Source organism: Odontesthes bonariensis, chromosome 16 (assembly GCF_027942865.1).
Source record: "Odontesthes bonariensis isolate fOdoBon6 chromosome 16, fOdoBon6.hap1, whole genome shotgun sequence".
In the NCBI taxonomy this organism is placed as follows: domain Eukaryota; kingdom Metazoa; phylum Chordata; class Actinopteri; order Atheriniformes; family Atherinopsidae; genus Odontesthes; species Odontesthes bonariensis.
The window spans coordinates 24,630,322-24,657,837 of NC_134521.1; the positions used below are offsets into that span (position 1 = coordinate 24,630,322).

Genomic DNA, 27,516 nt, shown 5'->3' on the forward strand with positions numbered 1-27,516 from the left:
ACACATGATAGTTCAACTAGAAAGCATTCAGTTACAAAGTAATGGAGTAACAACAATCATTTTTCAAAAAGTGACAGCAAATACTCCTCATGAAATTGTTATAAGTTGTCTTCATTACTTAAGATGTTGACATTAGCCAATGCTAAACAAAAAAAACAAAGAAGTAAACCCTGAAAAATAATTTTTCAAATAACTTACATTTCCTTTGTCTGAAATTCAGTCACTGTAAGTTGGAACTTGCTTGGAATGCTTATTTGCGGCACAACAGTTTGATGTAATAATAGTTTGACATAACAGTTTGATGCTTTACATGCATAATCTTTTGAAAACTCTTGCAAGAACATTACACTCAAATATAGTTTATCCACTGGGGTCTTAAATCATCTGAGGCTGGATATTGATTTAAAGTGCATGCAGTTCAGTAGAGCTGACATTTCCAAGAGAAACTGGGTTAATTGGTCTAGATCATATGTGTCAAACTCAAGGCCCGCGGGCCAAATGTGGCCCGCCACGTCATTTTATGTGGCCCGCGAGAGCTTAAAAGGTCTGATTGTCTAAAAACAAGTCAAATACGTGCAGTGACCAAAAACTACATTTCCCAAAATGCATGCCGATTATATTACCCGCAAAGTGACGGCATCCCGCCACTAGATTGCAATGTTTCCAAATCGATGTGATTTTCCCAACAAGTGGAACTGAGAAATACAAATAATGATCCCAAAATGTCCAGGAAGAGAAAAATTGATGCAGATGCCCTTCCATCTGCATCAATCTTTTGTCAAAGAGTACGATCTACGTCCGCATTCTGAGACCAAATACGGAGCTAAGTGTGCCAACATTACACATCAAGAAAAACAACAAATTGCCCGAGAATTAAAAGGCTTTGTTTGTTTGTTTTGTTTGATATTTCAAGTTTTGAACAAAGTAAATGTCATAACTTGTGTTTGATGTTATTTTTCTTTATTCACTTGGATAGTTTGATCGTTGATTGATGGAGTGATGTGGGTTTCATAACCTGACAAATTAAAAGGATTTATGTTATAATAACAGAGCAACAAGCAAAAATATTTTTTTACATCTATGCAAATATATATGTAATATTTTTAACTTGAATAGGTAATAAATTCAGAGTTATTTAACATAAAGGAGTAGTTACATTTATTTTACATTGCATTTCTGGCCCTTTGAGGGCAACGATTATGCTGATGTGGCACTCAGTGAAAATGAGTTTGACACCCCTGGTCTAGATGGTTGAATGTGGGAATGCAGGGCAGAGGAGGAGTAAACCTGACAAGAGACAAGTTAGGCTACGGCTACACGAAAACGAAACGAGGTTTTTTTTTAAAACTTGCGACCACACGGAAACGCGCTGCTGTCCAGACGAAAACGGATGAAAACGATGAAACGATGCAGTACACATGCCACTGTGTCACGCCACGCTGTGAGACAATAGAGAAGTGTTAAAATTGGCTCACAGCGTCAACGTGTGACTGACGCAAAAACGTTTTAGCTGTAACAATGGAAACGAAACGAGGCCGTTTTCAAACTTTCCCACTCTGGAACCCGTTTTCAAAAACTATCGTTTTGGGGTAGTGGGAACGCCGGCTCCGTGTGGCCGCGACAGCGAAACGATAAGAAAAAGTATCGTTTACAGTGAAAAACGTTTTCGTGTAGCCGCAGCCTTACACTTGTAATCTGAATGGTTCATTGAGTGAGATATTTTCAAATATCTAAAACAAAAAGGCAAGGTTGTGTTTTTCTGAGTTCTGAGTTTTCCGAGCAAAAAGTAGACTATTAAAAAGACTATTTGTCAGTACGTACATTCAACAAATGCTGGGGAAATATGACGATTTTGCAAAAACATCACAATCATCTCAAGTAATCACACAACTAATTGTTAATTGTGACAGGCTTTGATACCAGTGGCTCTACAGAGAATATTGCTGATAAAATGGTGACATTAAAGATTATGTTTAAAGATAAAAACATGATAGGAAATGCCAAATCATTATACTGCTCAACCGAAAGGTACAAAGAAGTCAGCTTGAAGTATTGATTTACTTTAAGATACAATGTTAAAAATCAATGTTTTACACTAAATTTAACCATCTAAGTTTTAACATTAGATGTTTTTCTTGTCTGTATTGCAACTGACTTTGTCTTCATATACAGACATCAGTTTCTCTCCTTTCAATTTTAGAGTTTCCCAGTTCCAACAACAGGGGAATATTAAACTGGACCAGTTGAACAATAGATTACATACAGATGAAATGCGGTTAGAGGAAGTGACTCTTAGCTTTCCATTACATTTATACCTTACTGATGTAGTTAAATGCTAAACAGCAGCACCTCCCTTATCTTTTTCTGATGTGTTTCTCCCTCTTCTTTCTCACCTTGTCACGTCTTTTTCTGTCCTGTTTTTTTTCTTCGTTTCATTGGAGCAAAATATTCTATTAGTTACTTTGTTTTCCCCTTTTTTCTCTTCAAAACACCTTTCTGAGACAGAGGCATAATTTTATCAAGACTCAAGGTAAGTTAGAAATAGTACAAAGTTCTACATGTGCTTGTCGTGACTGCAGGTTTGGATGGTGAATGAGAGAAATGCTCCTTTCTGTGATTCTGATCCAGAGTACATGTCCACTCTGCATAGGTTTACTGTGGTTTGATGCAACCCAGTACTGCCCTTGAAGAACTGATTGCCAAGACCACAGCAAGTAGAAATGGTTGCATCTACTCTCTTAAAAATCCCATTCCTTTTTCTTCTCCTTTATCTCTTTGTGTGCTCCCTTGACATTTTAAGCTCTGGTTTTCAACTAGCTGGAGGTAAGTACACACATCTGATTTATTTTTTTAGTCACAATGTAGACAGTGTAAACTTTGCTTTTTTAAAGCTGACCCGCCTGTCTGTCTCTCTTTGTTCCCCCTTCCAGGCAGGGTAGCTGGGGATATCTTCCAGGAAAATGCCATCCTGTCTAACCCAGTGGCTGGGCTTGTTGTGGGGATACTGGTGACAGTGTTGGTCCAGAGCTCTTCCACTGCTACCTCCATTATAGTCAGCCTTGTGTCCTCTGATTGTGAGTTATTCAAATTAACACAACAATATGCTTTATTAACAACAAAATGCTGCCTTTTAAGACAAAATTCTGGTAAATAGGCCACCAGCAATTCTTATAGACTTGTGTCTTTCTGCACAGTACTGGATGTAAAGTCAGCCATTCCTATTATCATGGGCTCTAACATTGGAACATCAGTCACTAATACCATTGTTGCCTTGATGCAGGCTGGGGAGAGAGAGCAGTTTGAAAGGTAGGAAAGTGTCAGCATATGTTGTGTATATGTTTATAGGAGTATTTTTCTACATATCTAAATAAAACAAAATCTGACATTGTGGTTATTCCAGGGCCTTTGCTGGTGCGACAGTTCATGACTGTTTTAACTGGTTGTCTGTCTTGGTGCTTCTCCCCCTGGAAGCTTTGAGTGGGTTGTTGAGACGACTGTCACAGGCTGCAGTCGACACATTAGAGCTCAGTGATGGGGGAGATGCACCTGAACTTCTGAAAGTCCTCACGGAGCCACTGACTACATTAATAATCCAGGTACTGGCTCAGAAAAATTACTAACAGTTAGGAGTCAGGGGAGAAAAAAAAAACGTTTAGTACTAACCAATGATGTTGCCCCACAATAGTAGCTCCATAGCAAAAATGTAAGTTTTCACAACCATATGATGGAGTTCACACATCATAGCCAAGAAAAGAAGTAGAGCAGAAAGATCCATCATGAAAACATCATCCATTAAGCAGATTTTGCATACATTCTCTACATCACAAAGTTACCTTTTCAATGAGTTTTGTATAATCATTCTACAACATATTAACTGCAGCAAGCAGCAGTAACGTTGTTGTCAGTTAAGCTTTAAAAATTGGTAGCAGTAGAGTTCAAGTTCCCTTTTGACAAAACTTATTTTGGTTAAAACTTTCTTTACTCCCAGAGCATCATGAATATGAAAATTTATATCTATTAAAAAAAAAAACAACACCTTTTTAGGGGAGTTTCTTGTTGTTTAAAAAAAAATAAACATTATGTTTCAGACTTCCCTCCAGGAAATCATGCCCTCTGAACACAAAGTGAGGCAGACAAGCAAACTCTTTTATGAAGAGCTCAGATAAAATCCCTGAACTAAATTTGTAGCTCATTGATGGCACATTACTACAGCACAGCGCAATGTCATAATGACTGTCTCTGTGTAGCTGGATCGGTCAGGCATTACAGCCGTTGCTACAGGAGACCAGAGCATGAGAAACAAGAGTCTGGTGAAGCAGTGGTGTCAAACCAAAACTGTCAAGGTACTTGTACTTCGTCTTTGTCAGATTGCTGCATTAATGCATTCTAACGTCATCTCATTGCATTGGTCTGCAGTCTAACTGTTTATTATTGTTAACAGGACAATGAAACATCTTGGGAAACACACAACCTTTCTGAACAAACAGAAAAATGTATGTAATTTTGTCAGTTTTTCAATTTCTCTGTGAATTTAGGTTGATAAGCTATCTGTTACTCTCTCTCACCGTTTCTAAAAACTTATGTGCTTGAATCATTTAACTAGTGGATCAAGCACAAACTTGCACTGCAAAAGAAACACTGGTTAGCGAGTTAGAACTTTTCTTCATATTCTGGTCATGCTCCAGCAACCTTCTTCTCTACACTTTTTCATATCACATCTCTCTGTGTTCAGGTAGGCACCTCTTCGTGGACTGCTCTTTATCAGACTTGGCCATAGGTCTGATCCTCCTGACTTGCTCTCTGTTGGTCCTGTGCAGCTGCCTGATACTGCTGGTTAAACTGCTCAACTCCCTGCTTAAGGGCCAGGTGGCGAGTGTTATTAACAATGTTGTTAACACAGGTAAAAATAGATAAAACTACATTTTTAATTACCCAAATTTAAAAATGGATCTTAGTTTTTAGAAATATTTCTTATCAACGACAATTTATGAAAAACCTTTTTTAAGTTCTACAAGTCTATTAGGAATAAAAATTGTGTACAATTTGTATATTATGACATTCTTTCCCCCCATACTGTGTTTTCCTGTCTCCTTTAGACTTTCCTTATCCTTTTACCTGGCTAGCAGGTTATCTGGCTTTATTAGTAGGGGCTGGCATGACCTTTTTGGTTCAAAGTAGTTCTGTCTTCACGTCTGCCATCACTCCGCTCATAGGTAACACACTCAAAAACACAATAGAATTGAATCTATTCCATTTGATTTGATCTTTGTCTGAACTTCATTGTGGTTTGTGATTGTTGAACCCAAATGTTTGCATTTGCTTAATGTAGTTCAGAATTTATACACATATGCTTTTGGGATTGCTGCAAACTGAACCGTCTGCCACCAGGGACTATTCCTTGCCGGGATCAACAAATTTACCTTGATCAGCTGTTAAAAAAAAAAAAAAAAAAAAAAAAGCAGACAGCATGAAGTAATGCTGTAACTATCAGGGGAAGGCAGACAGATATCACACACCACACCACCAGAGCATATTTAAATTCACTGTAAATTCTATTGATTAAAAATGTTCATTAGTGTCATTTAGCTGTGCCCATCCCAAACAATAACTTAGTTTTGTCTTTCTGAATTATAGAGTGAGTATTTAAAGCCCAATTTGATCTAACCTATAGGCCTCCTACTGATGTAAAGGTGGTGGCAGTTTGCAGACTTGCTCAATTTTTACACATCTTGTTATTTTTTTTATGTTGTCTTAAAATTGATTCCAAATTTTTTTGTTGTCAATCTACAAAAAAAACATATGACAAGTTTGTTGAAGTGTTTTGTGTAATTTTTGTGATATTAGCTGAGTTGAGTCGTATTTGTAGATAGTTTTTTATGTAGGATTATTTATCATGCTGTGGCGCAACAGGGATTGGTGTAATCAATCTTGAAAGAGCCTACCCTTTAACCCTGGGGTCCAACCTTGGAACCACCACTACAGCTCTACTGGCAGCTTTGGCAAGCCCTGGTGATAAGCTAGCTGCTGCCACACAGGTATGCAATCAAAGGCACCTAAAACCCACTTATGTGTACCTCCATCTTTGCAAGGAAATTATTTTAAACCACACATTCCCTAACTGCCCCACCACCCAAAACCATCACAAAAAGAACTGTCTTTCTTTCTCTTTTCTTTCTTTCTTTATTCTATTCTTTAGTTTATTTTTGTCTCACCTTGATGACTACATTTTTTCAGGTTGCTTTAGGTCACTTTTTCTTTAACCTCCTTGGTATCCTGATGTGGTATCCTGTACCAGCCACCCGCTTACCCATACGGATGGCCTGTGCCCTTGGCAAGCAAACTGCCAGGTATGATAGGAGATCGTTGCTGTGTCTATAGATGGTATCTGATTTCAAGGGAAACAGAAATAGAATTACTGAGAAGGAATGACAAACAAGTGTGATGCACACTTACACAGGTACCGCTGGTTTGCTGTCCTGTATCTCCTACTCTGCTTTCTGCTGTTCCCATCCTTGGTGTTTGCCCTTTCCATGGCTGGTTGGAAGATAATGACTGGGATTGGCATAGCAGTCATTGTAGTGATTGTATCTTTTGCTACAGTAAAAATCCTCCAAGTACACAGGCGTGATTGTTTGCCAGTTAGACTACAGAACTGGGACTTTCTTCCTGTTTGGATGACCTCATTGCAGCCCCTGGATGACCTCATCACCAGGATGACCCTGTGGTGCAGACAAATAAGAGGTAAGTATTTCTGCTCCCAACCCGATTTGACATTCTCTTACAGATAGTTTTTAACTGAATTACCTCCTCTTTATATCTACTTACTAACATCCTCTTCCTCCCGATTGGCCTTTAGGTTGGAGCTTCAAGAAAAATAACAGACCAGTAACATCAACAGAGAGGATTACTATCAACCCTGAGAGAAGAGTAAAAGGAAAATGGAAGCAGAATAGAGGATGGAACAATCTTGGATGTTGTGATTTACAGTATTATGAGGGAAATAAGACAGGCAACAGTACAAGCAACATGTCTCCAGGCAACAACATGCATTATTCCAAAGAACAAGACACAAACTTTAACAATAAGTGCATTCAACTTCATAGCACTCGCTTGTAGTATAACTTTTGTGTCACACACAGGTAAAACCACATTGTGTCAAAGCTTGTATGAATGTCAACTTCTGTGAAGAGTGTTTTCACTCAGGAAACTGGTTGGTTTTTTTAACCCTACTGCTATGAAGCGATGTAAAACCCCAACACTCATAACAAGACAGCAGAAGAGTGTGACTGTACATTAAAGATACTCAGAAACAAGCCCACAGGTACACAGGATACAGCTTTATACAAACACAAAAGACAAGAGGGAAAATTAATAAATAGATTTAATAAACAGCTCTGAAAACCAGGTTTAAAAGTAAGGGAGAAAGATTTTGATTTAGGGTTTGAAGAATTCTTTTTTCAGATGTTGTTCTTAACTTAACCTCTCAAATGAACATTTAACTTGTCAAACCACCAACCAGCTAAGACTAGTCTTCAGAACATGCAGAATGTAGCAACATCTGTCTACAGTATAAAAACTCAGGTACAATCACAAGAAATTTGGTTTTAAAATTTACATATAGCAACATTTTTATTAAACTACTTATTTTGTATAGGATGCCAAACCCCAATCATATACATTTTATTTTTTATTTCTATATATTACCATGTATTAATTCATGTCTAACCTTCACTTTAATACCTGGAACTAACCATGACAAACCATAGAATACTTCAAGTTTAGTTTAGGAAATAAAGGGCAAACATGACCTTTGTGAGACTTCTTAGAATGGAAACTTCTTAGAATGGAAAACATAAAGATGTCATGATTTTGAAAAGTAAACATAGACATGTCCAACTTTATAATATCTAACATTTTTTTTCTAAAATTTCTTTTAAAAATGTATTGTGAATATAATGTTGGATGAGTGCATCTTTAACAGTTTCTGCAGTTAGATAAGCAAACATGATATATTGTAGACATAATGGTATCAGAGTATACTGTACATGGGTTTAAACTGCACTGCAGATTGATGCTGCTGTGTACTTGCTTTATAAATTAAAAAATAAATATAAATTTTCATATGTATTTTATCACAACTTCCATATACACTAACTTCCATGTGCCAAGTAGCCCAAGTAGTTTACTCCATACATGATTTACTCCATGTATTAAGGTTGAAAGTTGAATGGTCTCCCCTCTCTTTGCACGCATACCTATCCCCCTCCACTTGAAATAAAAGCCATTACGTTATGGTTTGGTGGGAAGAGTGTTGTAAAAAGACCCAAATGCAGACCAGCGGAATAACCAGATGACAACAGGAGGTTGAAGGTGAACTAGATTTGAACAGATTTAATACTGAAACAAATTAACAAGATGTAACGGCAAAAATCTGACAAGGACTGTGACACCCCAAGGAGACTATAATGTGGGAAGAGTGATTAGTGACTGATAGCAGCTGAGGAGAATTAACACAGGTGAGAAAAAGGAGCTAATGAACAGCAGGGGGAACTGAGGAAAACTACTGGAGGAAGGCTGAAACAGGAATAAACTGCCATACACACTCACACTCGCTCCTTGGGACAATTTAGTCACCAATTAACCTAACATGCATGTTTTTGCATGGTGGGAGGAAGCTAGAGTACCCAGAGAAAACCCACGCATACACGGGAGAACATGCAAACTCCACATAAAAAGACCCCAGCTGTGAATTGAACCTGGAACTCTCTTGCTGTGTCATGTAATCATGATGTCGAAATATAAATGATAACAGATATGGAAGATACTGAAGATAAGGAAATAAAATGAAAATAAAGCAAAATCAAATGTTTTACTGTTTATTTGTTGCAGCGCTAAAATGAAAACTAATTGGAGCTCGTTTTAAAAGTTCCTTCTAGCTGTGGTTACAGAAATGAGTCGTCTCTTGGTCTTATGAGTTACAATACAGTCACTACTGTTGAGGTAGTGACAAATAACTCACACATGGCTCAACGTTGTTTTAGGTCTGCTATCTGTGAGAAAATCCAGACATGCTGTTTGTGTGTAATATGCAGTAGGCTATTCTAGGTTTATTTTTTTTTGTCTGACAGAAATATTTAACGTTTGTTTAATGTGAAGTTAATTATACAACAGTAGGAGATCAGCATGAATGTGTGTAGGAAGCATTTGAACAATAATGCCCATAAACCATTCAACAGTTACAAACTTTAGATGCTCTGCACCAAGCATAACTCGAAACCATTAAAGGAACATACAAAGTAATAACACTCTGTGTAACAATTGTAATTTGAATATCTGATGTTAATCAGCTTTCTTGGTTCCTAACAGAGAAAAATTTCACTCTTGAGAATAATGAGAACAGAATTGATTTTTTGAGGAAGCTTGTTTGCAGCTCGTTTTCATCTCTTCCACAAGACCAGTAGTTGGCGGGGTTCTTTGGGTATGTGGGCTACCCGGAGAGCTGTGCTCCCAGTTCCACAAGGTTGCCTGCCCCTCAATTTTAAATGCTCACTATTAGAAAATATGGAAGAGCCAGAGGGGCGAGGGGAGGGGTCTTCATACACCCCTGTTGCCTGGTTGCTGCCTGGGGCGGGAGGGGCCAGGAGGAGGTGTTGTCCTGCTGGTTTGGGGTCTGTGGTGGCTGGGGGGCTGCTGGCCCCCGTATGTACCCGCTGCGCCACACGCCAGCGGAGTGTGTGTGGATGTGTTTATTTATTTATTCATCTTTTTTTTTTTATCTATCTATTTTTCATTTGTCTTATCTGATTTATGGGGTGACTGGGTCTGGGTCTGGGACTTGCTGTCCTCTGGCCTGCTCGTGCTGTTCCTGATGGGCATGCGCTGGCCCACTACGCTTGGCTGTCTGGGCGGGGCCTCTGCCGGGGGGTTTGGGGGCGCTCGGGCTCGCAGGGACCGGTTCCAGCACGGGGCCCACGTCTGGGTGGCGGGGGCCTGGCGGGGCTGGTGGGCTGCCACTTCTGGTCACCGGGGGGCCTCTGCCCTATGCTTGTGGGAGCTCTGTCCGGGGGCTTCCTCTGCTGTCTTCTGGGTGGATGCGTGGATGTCCCTGCGGTGGGCTTCCCGGGTTCTGTGCTCCTTAGGGGCTGCTGGTGGCCTGGGTCTGGGGGCCCTCTTGGCCTGCTTCTGATTGCTGTGGGGGGTATGGATTGTGGCCCTATACACTTATACACTCATAATTAAGCATGGTTATTATGTGAGACCATCTATGTGTATTGCATGTTCATGCACACACACTCACACACACACATTCATTGGCCCAGTAGCATGCTCGCTAAGCAGTTGTTGTGTTGTCCTGTGGTTTAAGGTAATCTGTATCCACAGTTGTATTATATGTGATTGCTGCTGCTTGTGATTTGTTGTTGGTTTGTTTGTGTGTTTGTTCTCTGCTTGTCTGCTTACAGGTGCTTCTGGTGGCTCTAAGGCTGGGGATTGTCTTCTGTTTTGTTTTTACAGGTGCAGCAGCTGGTTATCTGATTTGTCATTGTTTTCTATGATTGCTTCTTCCTATTTTTGTTCCTTTTTTTTCTTTGCTCTCCCTCTTTCCCTGTCCCCCGGTCTGGTTCGGTACTATCACATGTTAAGTATTGTCACAAAAATAAATAAATAAATGAATATGCTGTTGATGGGCATCGAGGGGAGCTTTACATTCATAAAGCTTCCCTTGGCATAGCAAATGTGTTTGGCATAAACGATATTCAGATTACAATTCTGCTGCCATAATGCTGGAAATGACATGGGGTTAAAAAAAAAGAAAAAAAGATGCTTCCTTAGCTCTGCTGCAATAAGGACTGATATGGAGGTTATTCATGCCCACTGCAATAACATCTTACAGTGATTCTCACTATAAGATGAAATGCAGAATCATGTCCTGCATGTACATTTTATTTATTATTCTTGCTTAGCTTTAGTTTTTTTCTTTCTTTTGGTATCTTTTTCCCTAATAACATTGGAACAATATAATGTTGCTTTGAATTATTATTCTACTCTATTCTATTCCTTTCCATCCTAGAGCTGTCTGAGCAGTATTCTTAGATTGGGGTAACTCTGTAAGACAAGTAAAATTCACGGTGGACGTTCAGTGTGCAGGTTGAGTCTGGAGGAGATAGAGTCACATCCTCATTTAGTGTGATAAGAGTAAATGGTGCTAACAGAAATGAAACCCACATAAATCACTGTATAACTTTCTCACCGAGCTGCAACAAGTCTGACAACTATTATAAGCAAAATGTTGACAATAGCTGCATGTAGATACACGATAAAGGTCTTTAAACCACACACACATATATTTATTATATCTATATATGCTACTGCTACCCAAAAAACATTAGCTTAGCTTGCTCATAGGGAAGTTTTAATGTCACCAATAGCTTCATACCTTTACAATAAACTTTTAAATTTAAATAGTTTTGAGCATTGTTGTTTTGAGTCTACCTTTCAATCACTTCACAGCTGAAAATGTTCATTTCCATGAAAATGCATATGTAAACTCTTTAACAAGCTATTTTTTTCTTTTTAGTTTGGAACTCAAACATTCGCACTAACATTGTACAAAGTGCCTTAAAAAGATATCCTGCTTTCCTGCACAGCTTAGTAAAAATACCCTTTCTTGATGCTATGTTGTGACTGTCTCTCATTTTCTAATGTAGAATCAATTGCTGCCAAATGATGTTGGCATGCTCAACCCAGTATCAGGCATACCATAAAGAAATTTTGCTGCCTGTCTGCTATAACGTAATGCTGAATTGAAATTAAGTCTGGTAAGTGTTATGTGGTGAAAGCAGGTACAGAGGAAGGCAAAAAGCTGTGGTTTTTAGATGTCCTTTACCGTGCCATTACCTTTGAACACGGGTTCATACAGTTTGCAATAGTGCTGTTTGCACTGATGTTTTTAAATAGAACGTCTAGCTTCACACCAAGAGACAGGAAATATTTTCTTTCCATACCTCTATTTACAGACACACATGCAAGCAGACACAAAGAGATTTGTGTCCCTCAAGCAGCACTAAAACTGCTTTCCATTTGTACAAGAGCGACCAAAGCTGAAGTACAGAAAATTTAAGGACACTTATACATTCAGTGCAAGTTAGTTACTTTTAAGATGATACCACACCACCTGGATTTTGTTTATGCTGAAAAGGAAACTCACACCTTTAAGTGTGAACCTCAGTCATGTGCATGCATCCGCATTTGTTTTTCAGTTTTCATTGCTCTGCATAACTCCAGGGCCTGTACCCTGTTCTACTGAGAATAGAGAAAAGTCTTAAACTACTGATATAACCTGGCTTTCCAAAATAAAATGAAGACTGAACATATATTTTATAAAAATGTTTGACACAGAAATAGGGACACCTCATTCGTGCGGGGGGTCTGGGGGTCGTCCCCCAGAAAATTTTGCATTTCTTAGATGCAATTTCCTGCATTTTTACAATGGCTCCAAACACCATGTCGATCAGTACCAAACAACAGACACTAACAATACAACTTGCCATTTTCCTCGGAGCCCGTAAGTCAGGGGTATCGTTCGTAATTTGCTGATTGAAAGTGGCGTACAAATCCTTTACCGGCTTGTGTCAGGTTCGCTAACTTCGAAGTTAGCCGACCTTTCTTTACGATGTCCAGCTTCTCAGTAAAAGTCCTCCGGGCAAATGGCTGCAACAATAAATTTGCCACCAACAGTCTAATAACATTGGTTCGGGGTTCGCTACGCTGTCTTCTACATTCTAGATGTATTTAGGGCCAGCAGACCCGATTGTTCTGGCCTCCCAGCAGATTTTTTTGCCTGGCAACCAATGATAGCTGAAATATGATTGGTTAAATGCATCAATATGAAAATACACGTCTGGCAGCAGCGCAGCCAGGGGAAAGGAAACGGACAGACAATAAAATAGTAAGATATGAAATGAAATAAAATAATAATTAAGAAAATCACAAACAGATGTTCATTTTATTTTGTTTAAGATATTGTTTAGGCCAGCAGAGAAGGCCTTGGAGGCCCAGACGGCCAACCCTTTAGCCTAAAGGGTTGGCTCTCTTTGTTTTGTTCTGAGATGCTGGTATGCTTCTACCAAATACAGTGCTTCCAAATGTTGTATACTGCAGTTTAAAAAAGAAGTAAGTTAAAATCTAAGGAACCATCCATCCATCCATTATCTTCCGCTGGTCCGGGGATCGGGTCGCGGGGGCAGCAGCTTGAGCAAAGAGACCCAGACGTCCCTGTCCCCGGCCACTTCCTCCAGCTCTTCTGGGGGGACCCCGAGGCGTTCCCAGGCCAGCTGAGAAACATAGTCTCTCCAACGTGTCCTGGGTCTTCCCCGGGGCCTCCTCCCAGTGGGACGGGCCCGGAACAGCTCACCGGGGAGGCGTCCAGGAGGCATTCTCACCAGATGCCCGAGCAACCTCATCTGACTCCTCTCGATGCGGAGGAGCAGCGGTTCTACTCCGAGCCCCTCCTGGATGACCGAGCTTCTCACCCTATCTCTAAGGGAGAGCCCAGACACCCTGCGGAGGAAACTCATTTGTATTCGCGATCTCGTTCTTTCGGTCACTACCCACAGCTCGTGACCATAAGTGAGGGTAGGAACATAGATTGACCGGTAAATCGAGAGCTTCGCCTTCTGGCTCAGCTCCTTCTTCACCACGACGGGCCGGTGCAGAGCCCGCATCACTGCAGACGCCGCACCGATCCGTCTGTCAATCTCCTGCTCCATTCGTCCCTCACTCGTGAACAAGACCCCGAGATACTTGAACTCCTCCACTTGGGGAAGGATCTCATTCCCGACCCGGAGAGAGCATTCCAACCTTTTCCGGCCGAAGACCATGGTCTCGGATTTGGAGGTGCTGATTCTCATCCCAGCCGCTTCACACTCGGCTGCGAACCGCTCCAGTGAGAGCTGAAGGTCACGGCCTGACGACGCCAACAGAACCACATCGTCCGCAAAAAGCAGAGACCCGATTCTGAGGTCGCCAAACCGGACCCCCTCAATACCGTGGCTGCGCCTAGAAATTCTGTCCATAAAAATGATGAACAAAATCGGTGACAAAGGGCAGCCCTGACGGAGTCCAACCCTCACAGGAAACATGTCTGACCTACTGCCGGCAATGCAGACCAAACTCTGACACCGGTCATACAGTGACCGAACAGCCCATATCAAGGAGTCCGGCACTCCATACTCCCGGAGCACCCCCCACAAGAGTCCCCGAGGGACACGGTCGAACGCCTTCTCCAAGTCCACAAAACACATGTAGACCGGTTGGGCGAACTCCCATGATCCCTCCAGGATCCTGCGGAGGGTATAGAGCTGGTCCACTGTTCCACGGCCAGGACGAAAACCACACTGCACCTCCTGAATTCGAGATTCGACTATCCGGCGGATCCTCCTCTCCAGTACCCCCAAAAAGACCTTACCAGGGAGGCTGAGGAGTGTGATCCCCCTATAGTTGGAACACACCCTCCGGTCCCCCTTTTTAAAGAGGGGGACCACCACCCCGATCTGCCAGTCCAGAGGCACTGCCCCCGATGTCCACGCGATGCTGCAGAGGCGTGTCAACCAAGACGGACCTCATCCACCCCCGGGGCCTTACCACCGAGGAGTTTTTTGACCACCTCGGCAACCTAAGCCCCAGAAATGGGAGGCCCCACGTCCGAGCTCCCCAACTCTGCTTCCTCACCGGAAGGCGTGTCGGTAGGATTGAGGAGGCCCTCGAAGTATTCCCCCCACCGACTCACGACGTCCCTAGTTTAAGTCAGCAGAGCCCCGCCCTCACCATACACGGTGTTGACGGTGCACTGCTTTCCCCCCCTGAGCTGCCGGATGGTGGACCAGAATCTCCTCGAGGCCGTCCGGAAGTCGTTCTCCATGGCCTCCCCGAACTCCTCCCAAGCCCGAGTTTTTGCCTCAGCAACCGCCGAGGCTGCGTTCCGCTTGGCCTGTTGGTACCCATCAGCTGCTTCCAGAGTCCCACTGGCCAAAAAGGCCCGATAGGACTCCTTCTTCAGCTTGACGGCTTCCCTCACCACTGGGGTCCAGCAGCGGGTTCGGGGATTGCCGCCACGACAGGCACCGACCACCTTACGGCCACAGCTCCGGTCGGCCGCCTCAACAATGGAGGCATGGAACATGGCCCATTCGGGCTCAATGTCCCCCACCTCCCCCGGGACATGGTTGAAGCTCTGCCGGAGGTGGGAGTTGAAATTCCTCCTTACAGGGGATTCCGCCAGCCGTTCCCAACAAACCCTCACAATACGTTTGGGCCTGCCAGGTCTGACCGGCTTCCCGAGTGTCCAGGACATACGGCCGCAAGTCCGATGATACAACCACAAAGTCGATCATCGAGCTGCGGCCTAGGGTGTCCTGGTGCCAAGTGCACATATGGACACCCTTATGCCTGAACATGGTGTTCGTTATGGACAGTCCGTGACGAGCACAGAAGTCCAACAACAAAACACCACTCTGATTCAGATCGGGGGGGGCAGTTCCTCCCAATCACGCCCCTCCAGGTCTCACTGTCATTGCCCATGTGAGCACTGAAGTCCCCCAGCAGGACGAGGGAGTCTCCTGGAGGAGCACTCTCTAGTGCCTCCTCCAGGGACTCCAAAAAGGGTGGGTACTCTGAACTGCCGTTCGGTGCATAAGCACAAACAACAGTCAGGACCCGTCCCCCCACCCTAAGGCGGAGGGAGGCTACCCTCTCGTCTACCGGGGTGAACCCCAATGTACAGGCGCACAGCCGGGGGGCAATAAGTATGCCCACACCTGCTCTACGCCTCTCACCGCGGGCAACTCCAGAGTGGAAGAGAGTCCAACCCCTCTCGAGGAGGCTGGTTCCGGAGCCCAAGCCATGTGTCTAGGTGAGTCCGACTATATCTAGCCGGAACCGCTCAGCCTCGCGCGCCAGCTCAGGCTCCTTCCCCAGCAGAGAGGTGACGTTCCACGTCCCAAGAGCCAGCTTCAGTAGCCGAGGATCAGACCGCCAAGGTCCCTGCCTTCGGCTGCCGCCCAGCTCACACTGCACCCGACCCCCATGGCCCCTCCCACGGGTGGTGAGCCTGTCGGAAGGGGGACCCGTGTCGTTTCTTCGGGCTGTGCCCGACCAACCCCCACGGGCACAGACCCGGCCACCAGGCGCTCGCCGGCGGGCCCCACACCTGGGCCTGGCTCCAGGGGGAGGCCCCGGTGACCCACGTCCGGGCAAGGGAACACAGTGTCCAAAAGTATTATTCATCATAGGGGTTTTATGAGCTGTTCTTTGTCTGGTCCCTCATCTAGGATCTGTTTGCCATGGGTGACCCTACCAGGGGCTTAAAGCCCCAGACAACATAGCTCCCAGACTCATTGGGGCACGCAAACCCCCCCACCACGGTAAGGTGACAGCTCAAGGGGAGGCAAATCTAAGGAACAGTGAAGTTAAACGGAAAACGAAGCATTGGAAGCCTCACAAGGTTTATCAGGCCTGGAAAGCCGAGTTGGCACAAAAAGATTTTAAGCCCAATTTAAATAGGATCAATTGGCAGTTGGATGATCTGAGAAATGGAACTGCTGGAATAAAGATAAGTAGACGAGTCCGGGGTCAAGTCTGGCAAAACATCTTGTAGTGTGAGTTGCAGATATGCCGTGTAGTGTCAAAACTCCTGAACCTAGGAGAAACGGGTCATGTGGAGTGAACTATAAATTGATCTGAAGATGCTGAACATCTTGTAGTCTGAACTTAACTTTATTCACAGTCAGCCAATCATGACAATATATGAAAATATTTGTTCCCATCCAAAGTCTTAATTTCATTAATACCTCTCAAAACTTTGGCCTACTCTGGTAACAAAAACAAGCAACCCAATTTATGAAAACAAGCTAAAAAAACAACGTGTCATAATTAACAAGGCCAAAGTTGTTCATAATATGCAGACCTGGCAACTCTGATATATATCCCTCAGAATAAGATATTAACCCAATTGATACCAGAATATTGCAGTCCATGTAAACACAGCCATTGTTGCTAAGTTCAGAGAGGAATGGTTAATAGGTAAGGAAGCTGAAAGCAGTCATGCTTGAAATTATTTATTTTGATTCATTTATCTCAAAATCACAGATGAATCATTCTGTTCTAAAGAGAACAAAGCTTATTTTTATACATGCCATTTTCAAGAAATTCATCCTTTGTTTTCACAAGATAACATCACTCAAAAACAAGCGTTGTTATCTCAAGATAATTATATTATTTCATTTCATTACCTTGGCACAGCACAGGAAAGATGCACAGTAAGTTTCTTTGTAACTTAAACTTAGGAATATAACTTCTTTGTTTCCTGGCAGGTTGTGGGCGACAGAACACCCTGTGGCTGCTTCCTTGATTTTCGTCACTCAAGACAAAGCGAAGAAGAGCATAAACCAGCCTCATGTCTGCAGAAGATTCACAGGTCTCAGTGAGCTGGGGAAACAACAAACCACTGTGACTGAGGTAAGTTACATTTTTTCAATTTAAAGGAATGCATGTTGATAGAAGTGAGCAGAATCACTGCCGTACTTCAGAGCATTTTTCAATACTTATGTAGTAGAAATTCTTAACATGCAATATATCCTGTCTAAGTTAGTTATTGTAATTCAACAAGCTATATTAATCTTAAGGTGACTTTTTAATTTGATACTATACCAACATACACATCAAAATGTCAATATACTGGCAAATTTACTGAATATAACTTAAATATGATCACATATTAAGATTTACATATATATGTTACAGAAAATTACTTCTGTCTACATGATCTTGGCAGCTCTGGCAGCAACAGCTCTTGCAAACGGTAAACTTAAGTTTTTAACAGTATGGTGATCCATTTTATCAAAATGGATTTAATGTTTATTTAAATGTTTTATTTAAACCAAAAATAAAAAAGTACTTACAGTAAATGTGGGCATGCTTAATGATTGTGTTCCAGTGCACTGAAATGATCCAAAGTAACTAGTAATGAATGTAAGTATTCAGTATTGATTCCTATTTTACATGTGAAAAAGGTTTTTCTGTTTTCTTTTAGGTCCTATTGAATGCAGTTTCTCTGAATCAGCTGTAACTCAACAGTGTTCTGGAGCAGAGGGACAACCACTGATTTTCCATCTGTCAAATAAACAAAATGTGGAGATTAAATTGCTGAAGGATGGCAAACACAAGATTTTCAAAAAACACAAAAATGTGACAGTTAATCCGGAATATGTAAATCAGTTTAAATTCTACAATGGGACACTTAATCTAGGTCACGCAATGAAGAAGCACTCTGGAGATTACAAAATGGAAGAATTTGGACCTGATGGCAAAAACCTGAAAACAGTCAATGTGCATCTGCAAATTCACGGTAGGTAACTTTTTTTTAACTTTTATTTAATAATTGTACATGTTATACACTTTAATAATCAATGTTTAAGAAATTCCTCAAATAATTTCTCTTTAAACACAACATTAGCCACTATGTTAAGATTCCTTTAAATAGCTATAAAAATTTTTTTTAAATCAATCGTTTTTGGACGGTGGGAGAAAGCATGCGAGTACCCACGGATACACGGAGAGAGCAAACCCCACAAAGAAAGGCTCCTGTGAGGCAACGGTGCTAACCGCCACACCACCGTGCACCCAATAAAAGGAACCAATGAAATGTAAACATGTTTAGCATTAGGGTTAAGCACATTTAAAACTTTCTGACATGGATTTAAAAATTAAAATCATCAATCATTATCAAAGAATTAAAAAACACACAATGCCAGATATTATTTTGTTTTGATGTCTAAAGCCAAAAAGTTATTCTAAAGTACACATTATATCTGATTTAAGGATTTTTGTATTTGTAACATTGCTATTTATTGAACAAGCTGTATGTTTAAAAAACTTATTAGGATGGAAAAGCAGTCATCTGCCAATTGAAGGGTCACTGGGTCCATTCTCAGCTTCCCTGGACCATATGTCTAAGTGTACTTCGGCAAGAAACTGAGCCCCACATTGCTTCTGATGCTGGTTGTGAATGTGTGTACCATATAGAAAAAAGTTCTGTATAGCCTGTAACACTGTACAGACAAAGAAATGCTATTGATGTGTGTGTGAATTTGAATGTGGATTTAAATGTAAAAGCACTTTGAGCGGTCGGCTAGAATAGAAAAGGGCTGTATATATAACGTCCATTTACCATTTACACTTATACACACCCAGTATAGGAGAAAGCAGGATAATTTCTACCAACAAAGTACTGCTTCTACATGCATCATACGTTATTAAACTAGCAAAACATTCCAGGAAAGAAATGTGATCACCATAGTTTATGAACCAAGCCGAAAATGCTTCTCCCTTATTGTCAGCATTTTGCATGAAAACCCATTTTGCTTAGATGCCAAAGCTTAGATACTCAAACTTAGGTATATCTTAAATTTTAAAAAAGTTGGGACGCTGTGTGAAATTTAAAAAAAGAAAACAGAATGTAAAGATTTGAGAGAGAACGAGACATTTAATTCAAGAAAAATATTAGCTCATCTTGAATTTGATAGCAGCAAAATATCTCAAACAAATTTGGGACAAGTTTTCCACAGGATCCTCTCTTCTTTTAACAACAGTCTGTAAACATCTGCGACCTGAGGAGGCCAGCTGCTCGACCTTTGGGAGAGAATTGTTGTCTGGTAGGATTCTCGCTGCTCAACAGTGTTTTATGTTTTATGATGCTCTGAATGTTTTTATTAGATGAAAGTTCTGGACTGCAGCCAGTCCTCAACTATAAAGCCATGGTTTTGTAATAGATGCAGTACGTGGTTGAACATTTTCATGCTGAAATATGCAAGGCCTTCCATGAAAAAGACCAAATGGCTAAGACCTGTGGGGTTCCCCAGGGGTCAATCCTGGGACCCGTATTGTTCAATCTGTACATGTTTCCACTAGGCCAGCTAATATGCAGCTATAATGTGTCCTACCATAACTATGCAGATGACACTCAGATCTACGTGTCACTGACGGCAGGAGAACACGGGCCTGTAGATACGTTGTGTCGCTGCATCGAACAGATCAGTGTGTGGATGCAAAACAATTTTCTCCAGCTAAACTCAGACAAAACTGAAATCATTGTCTATGGCCCACAGAAACAAAGATAAAGTGTTATCAGTCACCTTGAGACTCTCTCTCTAAAACCTAATTATCAAGTTAGAAATCTCGGGGTAATATTGGACTCAGACCTGAACTTTAACAGCCACATTAAATCAGTAACATCAGCAGCTTTTTACCATCTAAAAAACATTGGCAGAATCAAAGGAATAGTGTCTAAACCAGACTTAGAAAGACTGATCCATGCGTTTGTCTCCAGCAGGTTAGACTGCTGTAACGGCCTGCTCACTGGGCTCTCTAAATGGCTTGTAAGACAGCTGCAGTACATCCAGAATGCTGCTGCTCGAGTCCTGACTAGAACCAGGAAATACGACCATATTAGTCCAGTGCTCAGGTCTCTGCACTGGCTTCCTGTCGCTCAGAGAATAGACTTTAAAACAGCTCTGCTTGTGTACAAGTCTCTTCATGGTCAAGCACCAAAGTACATCTCTGACATGTTAGAGCCATATGAACCATCTCGGGCTCTGAGAACCTCAGGGAGGGGTCTCCTGCTGGTGCCCAGAGTCAGGACTAAACAAGGTGAGGCTGCGTTTCAGTTTTATGCCCCTAAAATCTGGAACAGTCTTCCAGAAGATGTGAGACAGGCCTCAACTCTGACAATGTTTAAATCCAGGCTGAAAACAGTTCTATTTAGCTGTGCATATGACACCTGAAAGTATTTCATCTGCACTCTTCACTTTTAAATTAATTAATTAATGATTATTTTTAATGGGTTTTTTATTTTTTAATATCTTTTTAATGATTTTATTGCCTTCTTGTGATTTTATGTAGCCGTAAAGCACTTTGAATGATCTTGTGTACAAATTGTGCTCTATAAATAAAATTGCCTAAAAAGACCTCATCTGGAGGGGAGCATATGCTGCTCTAACACCGATATATAAACCTTGCAGCATTGATGGTGCCTTTCTAGATTTGCTAATTGCCGGTTCTTCAGCCACTAATGCACCACCACACAATGAAATATTAATTTCAAACTGAGCACTAATAACAAGCCAGATGGACCCTCTCCTCATTAGTCCGGGGGACGTGGTAATTTCCAAAAAGAATTTCAGAAATTTTTTTTTCTGACCACAGAACAGTTTTCTACTTTAACTCCATTTTAAATGAGCTTTGGTCCAGTGAAGGTAGCTGTGCTTCTGGGTCATATTTGCAAATGGTATTCACAGACTATTTCTGAAAGTGTTTCTGAGCCCATGAAGTGATTTCCATGACAAAGTCATCCCTGTTTTTAATGCAGAGGGACTGAAGATAACATCAAAATTAATTTTCACCTCTGCTCCTTGCCCACAGAAATGTCTCTAGCTTCTCTGAATATTTTATTATATTATGTATTGTAGATGATGTATTATTCAGAGCATTTTGAAGCCTAAATTTTACATTGACATTCTGAAATTGCTACACAGTTCATCCACGCAGTTTTAACCGATGTACATGCTCATCTGGCTGTCTCTCTTTAGTTCCACATTTATAGACTTGAATTGCCTCCATCCCAAAAGCTAATATTTTTTATGATATAGTAAAATGTCTCATTTTCAAGATCAGATATATTTTTTGTGTTTTATTGTGAATAGAATATAAGTTTATGAAATTTGCCAATCACTCCATTCTTTTTTTATTTCCATTTTATAAAGCATCCCACCTTTGTTGGAACTGAGATTTGCAAATTGTTTACAATGTCTTTAGTGGATTTGGTGAAATTTTATACAACTTCTCATGTCTGTGGGACGGAAGGATCAGACATTTAAGACTTTGGCAACAAAGACAAATGTGTTAGATCAAAATATACTGACCCTTCTCCTATTGGGAATCGACAACAATATTGAAAATTCACAGTACCGTCAACCTGTTCCTCTAAACATGCTGTAAAAAAAGGATTTGGTTTGCTGTATATGAATACTATAAAGTAAAGCTCACATAAATATCACACACATATTATGAATTCTAATTCAAAAATAAGAATTCATCTGATAACTTGTTTTTATGATGTCTATGAAAGAAAAAGGATACAATTATTATTTATTTAATTCATTTTTGTCTAATATGTGTTATTCATATACTTTGTGTTTATCTTTCAGCTCCGGTGTCCAAACCAGCTGTGTTCCAGATGTGTTTGTCATCAGAACAGATGACAGTCACCTGCTCCTCTGAGGGAGATGAAGCAGAATTAACTTTCACACTGGATGATCAATTACTCTTACAAACCAGAGAACACGGTCAGTCCCTGAGCAGCTGTTCAGCTGGAAAATGTAGTGTCTCAAGTATTTCCATTAACTTACACGGACAGCTGACTGGAAGCCTCATGTGCCAAGTTTGGAACAATGTCAGCAGAGAACAGACAGTTACACACCTGACACCCTGCAAAGGTACAGTATTTAAAAGGATGGTGCTTTCCACATTTATTCCTGAAATTTCATAACATTAATGAATTATTGTTTATTATTAAATGAATATACAATAAAAACTATGAGGTGCCACCAGGCACATAAATCAGAATTAACTTCCATATACACATATGAAATTAAACTCTTCCACATACTATACTCAAAACCTTGCACAAACACCAGTGAAAAGCTCTCACATAAACTAGTGAAAACATTTACCTCTTATATAACCTACTCAAAAGCTCTCATACACACTACTGAAAAGTTTTCATATATACTTGTGAAAAGCTTTACCTTTCATATATACTAGTAAAAAGCTCTCATATACACTGGTCAAACCTCTCATATACACGTCAAACCTCTTATATACACATGTCAAACCTCTCATATACACGTCAAACCTCTCATATACACATGTCAAACCTCTCATATACACGTCAAACCTCTCATATACACATGTCAAACCTCTCATACACACTGGTCAAACCTCTCATATACACATGTCAAACCTCTCATACACACTGGTCAAACCTGTCATATACACATGTTAAACCTCTCATACACACTGGTCAAACCTGTGATATACACATGTCAAATATTTGTGGATTTCAGTTGAAACGGAAGGCATTTCAGTGAAACAGGAAGGTGTTTTATTAAGTTGTAGAGTTGTAGTTGTAGTTTTAGTGGTAGTTTTAAACAGAAGTCATTCTGGTTAGCTTCATGCGTTTTGTGCAATCTCCTGCCGGTATTTTATGAAATAAAATAAACGACAATTGCACAGCCACCCGCTGAATACCTCACACAAACAGCGGCATTACTCAACTTTATTTTGGCTTCAACGGAGACCCAGTTCCGGATTCTGTACGATCATTGTCATCATTCATTGCTGCTATGTTTAGATATGATCCAGTTATCCATGCAGCGAAGCAGCGTTGTAGCATTTGACAGGGTCCTGATCGTCTCAGTTGAAGCTAAAATATTGTTGAGTAATGCCACTGCTTGTGTGAGGTGTTCAGCGGACTGCGGTCACGCCATCTGCGCTTCAGAAAGGCACAGTCGCGCTATGTACACTTGAAAATCGAGCGCGCATCTACAATATTTTAGCTTCAACGGAGACGATCAGGACCCTGTCAAATGCTACAACGCTTGGGTAGCAACCGATCACTTCAACTCCAGCTCCGGACTCGGTGGATAGCCGCTTAGCATCTCTTTTTCCGTCCCGCCAGCGCAGCATGCCTTTGCCAGCTGCAGCTGCAGTCAGAAGGGAATATGCCCCTCGCTATCAAGCATGGATAACTGAATATCAGTAACTGAAGTGTGTTGATGATGCCTCTAATAATAGGATCATATCTATACATAGCAGCGATGAATGATGACAATGATCGTACAGAATCCGGAACAGGGTCTCCGTTGAAGCCAAAATAAAGTTGAGTAATGCCGCTGTTTATGTGAGGTATTCAGCGGGTGGCTGTGCAATTGTCGTTTATTTTATTTCATAAAATACCGGCAGAAGATTGCACAAAACGCACGAAGCTAACCAGAATGACTTCTGTTTAAAACTACAACTCCCGGTTTAATAAAACACCTTCCTGTTTCACTGAAATGCCTTCCGTTTCAACTGAAATCCACAAATATTTGACATGTGTATATGAGAGGTTTGACATGTGTATATGAGAGGTTTGACCAGTGTGTATGAGAGGTCTGACATGTGTATATGAGAGGTTTGACATGTGTATATGAGAGGTTTGACTAGTGTGTATGAGAGGTTTGACATGTGTATATGAGAGGTTTGACATGTGTATATGAGAGGTTTGACCAGTGTGTATGAGAGGTTTGACATGTGTATATGAGAGGTTTGACCAGTGTGTATGAGAAGTTTGACATGTGTATATGAGAGGTTTGACCAGTGTGTATGAGAGGTTTGACATGTGTATATGAGAGGTTTGACATGTGTATATAAGAGGTTTGACCAGTGTGTATGAGAGGTTTGACATATGTATATGAGAGGTTTGACATGTGTATATGAGAGGTTTTTACTAGTATATATGAAACGTAAAGCTTTTTCACTAGTATATATGAAAGCTTTTCAGTAGTGTGTATGAGAGCTTTTGAGTAGGTTATATAAGAGGTAAATGTTTTCACTAGTTTATGTGAGAGCTTTTCACTAGTGTTTGTGCAAGGTTTTGAGTATAGTATGTGGAAGAGTTTAATTTCATATGTGTATATAGAAGTTAATTCTGATTTATGTCCCTGGTGGCACCTCATAAAAAACTGTTCAGCTTTGTACATCTGATGTTTTACTTTCTCATACTCATACTACTACTACTACTGCAGAAGCTTTTTCAAATCTCTTTAAATTGTTCACATATTCAACTCAGACATCTGAATTCTGTAGGTCGTGATTATGTTACTGTGGCTTTAATAGCTGGTGTTTCCACTCTCGGTCTTTTGGTGGCCTTGGGACTTGTTATTAAAATTAGTAAAAAAACAACACCCAGACCAGCAAATGGAGGCAAGTAAAATTCCCAAAAAATCGAATTCAAAAAAGAAAAAGAAAGTTTGAATTCCTGACATCACTTTGAATAAAATTAAACATCTGTTTGTTTACAGGTAATTCTGAGGAAGAAATTGTCTATGCAGACGTTAAAGTGTTGAAAAATGCCAGAAAAACTGGACCCGACATGGATTGAGCAAAAAAGATATGAAAATACAAGATTTTTTTTTACCAAACACAATAATTGTGCCAAGATATTCTTAATGTTAACCTTACAGTGATGATATTAACTGCTTGTGAATTCTGTACCGAGAGATTTTGTGACTTGAATTGTCATTGTACTCTGGTCTTTTTTGGGGGGATTTTTTGTATCCTAAATGCCTGTTTTCATGGGGTTTACTTTATGTTAGCTGTCTTGGAACATGAAGCATTGTGAAATACATTTAGCGGATTTTTCCTTATTTTTTCTTTCTTCTATGATTTCATAATTAAAATAAATAAATAAATAAAGATCAAACAGAAGTAAAAGATAAGAGTGCCAGTAGTCTCTGTCACTGAAAAATCAGTTTATGTTGACATGTGAGCGACATCTAGAGGATGCACAGTTTTTATTGCAGGAAGGGCAAGCTTCAACCTTGCAACTATATTTGGCCACAGGAAGGAGCTAAAATCCATTTAACAGACATTTAACTGCTGTTCTTTTTCTTTTTTTCATTTTAATGTGGCTGGATAATCCTAACTTTCATATAAAAGTTATTTATTTATTTCAATGAAAATTTTGCTTTGTATCAGTAGAGCAGCGAATGTAGAGAGCTGATTCTATTACACCAGGACCTGAAAAACATTTTTTATCTGACAAACATGATGATGCACCATAACTAGAAATTTAATTTAACTGAGTTTTTTTTGTATTTTCACATGTCTTGTAATTTAACTAGTTGTTTTCCACATACCCGTCACCATATATCCTGAAAATGTGAGCCAGTCCAAAATACTACTTATTAATCTTCTATTTTAGTCACGGCCCCATTACATGTATTTTAGTGCACCATGAAATTATTTTGTAAAGGCATTATGAATATAAAATTTGAGCCCTTGAATATAGGGACTTCTACTAATACACAGGTTAGCTGCAACATGAAAAACAATGAAAGATTAAATGAATAACACTAATTATCTCATCAATTAGCTACTAGATGTAGGACTATGTGAACATTCAGTTAATTGAAGATGTGTTGAAAGTAGCGACAATTGGTATAAATCAGGATTTGACTATCTTTGACAAGGTCATATGGTGATAGCTGGACGACTGGGTTAGAGCATTTATATGACAACAGGGCTTGCTCAATGTTCCCACAAAAAGTTGTCCAAGCAAGGAAAAACTTCATACAAGTTCATAAGCTTGCAAAACTCACTGATGAGTTAATGAGACTCCTGAAGACCTACTGTAGCATAATTTACTGAGTGCTATGATAGTTGCTGTGTTAGAAAGGTTTCATCAAATCAAAATCAAATAATCAGAGATTGCTATGTGTTGGATTTCATAGCCACAGAACGGGGATAAACATCTGATATGATAAAGGGGACCTGTGCCCTGATGAATAACCTTTCTTATACATCTCATGGACAGCCAGGTTCATGTGCGCACTTAACTTGAGGAAGAGCCATCATCAGGATGGACAATGAAGAGTAGGGAGTCTGTGAGGGTAATACTCAAGGCAATGATCTGCTGGAAAATAATGTATCTGGCAAAAAGATTACCATATTCTAAAGTTTTATCCATCTGAGGAAACAAAACACAGAATTCTCCATTTGTAAATAGCCAGTGATTTATTGATTAAAAATGTAGCTTTTTGGCAGAATCTCAGAATCTAACAAGCTTTATTGATTAAAAAAAAACTTAATTTAGTCAGAGAGGACTAGAATCGCCGACAGTGGAACACAAAAGGACAGGACAGATAAAGACAAGAGACAGAAGACAAACAATGACAGGTGTATGTGTAAGGTTGTCACGCCCATGGGATTTTCTCCATGTTTTTAGTTTTATGTTTTATCATGTTTTAGGTTCTTTTATGTCTTGGTTTTTGAGTGCATGTCTTGTATTTAGTTTACCATTGTCTTCCCCACAGTTTCTGTTTGCTCATTAGTTTCACTCACGTCACCTGTTTGTGTGCAGCTGGGGACAATGACAATCACCTATCACTCCCAGTTCCCTATAGTTTCCAGGCTCCCCTGTCTTTTTGTGAGATCTATTGGATCCCCCATCCAATTCTGGCTCAAACACATAAGACTGGATCTCATGTATTGTTATTCTTGAAAACATAGTGTTTCATAAAGTCTTTTCATGTTTTATGTTGTCTTAGCTTCCTAGCCAACAACTGGAGTAGTGTTTTCATGAGTAACGTAATCCCATCCCCCGCTTCGCTGACAAGCCTCTGTGAAGAGAAGTCAGATTCTCTT

At 40.5% G+C, this 27,516-nt stretch overlaps 1 protein-coding gene across 1 annotated transcript; it reads left to right on the forward strand.

The window, feature by feature from the left end:
* Positions 1-2,720: 2,720 nt before the first annotated feature.
* LOC142401363 (sodium-dependent phosphate transport protein 2A-like) lies at positions 2,721-25,572 on the forward strand. The gene is made up of 16 exons (XM_075486766.1): positions 2,721-2,823; positions 2,931-3,074; positions 3,195-3,306; positions 3,401-3,596; positions 4,248-4,337; positions 4,651-4,900; positions 5,097-5,213; positions 5,911-6,035; positions 6,235-6,347; positions 6,458-6,741; positions 17,420-17,511; positions 17,797-17,854; positions 18,086-18,400; positions 22,257-22,544; positions 24,988-25,074; positions 25,173-25,572. The coding sequence occupies exons 1-16, from the start codon at positions 2,721-2,723 to the stop codon at positions 25,250-25,252; spliced, it is 2,454 nt and encodes an 817-aa protein (XP_075342881.1). The 3' UTR covers positions 25,253-25,572.
* The last annotated feature ends 1,944 nt before the right edge of the window (positions 25,573-27,516 follow it).

Excerpts from the sequence above, each read along its gene's own strand:
- LOC142401363 (XM_075486766.1), top strand. The coding sequence starts at position 2,721 with ATGGTTGCATCTACTCTCTTAAAAATCCCATTCCTTTTTCTTCTCCTT. Across the intron at positions 2,824-2,930 it reads TGGTTTTCAACTAGCTGGAG|GCAGGGTAGCTGGGGATATC; the intron begins GTAAGTACACAC and ends TCCCCCTTCCAG. Across the intron at positions 17,512-17,796 it reads AACAAACCACTGTGACTGAG|AAAATTACTTCTGTCTACAT; the intron begins GTAAGTTACATT and ends TATATGTTACAG.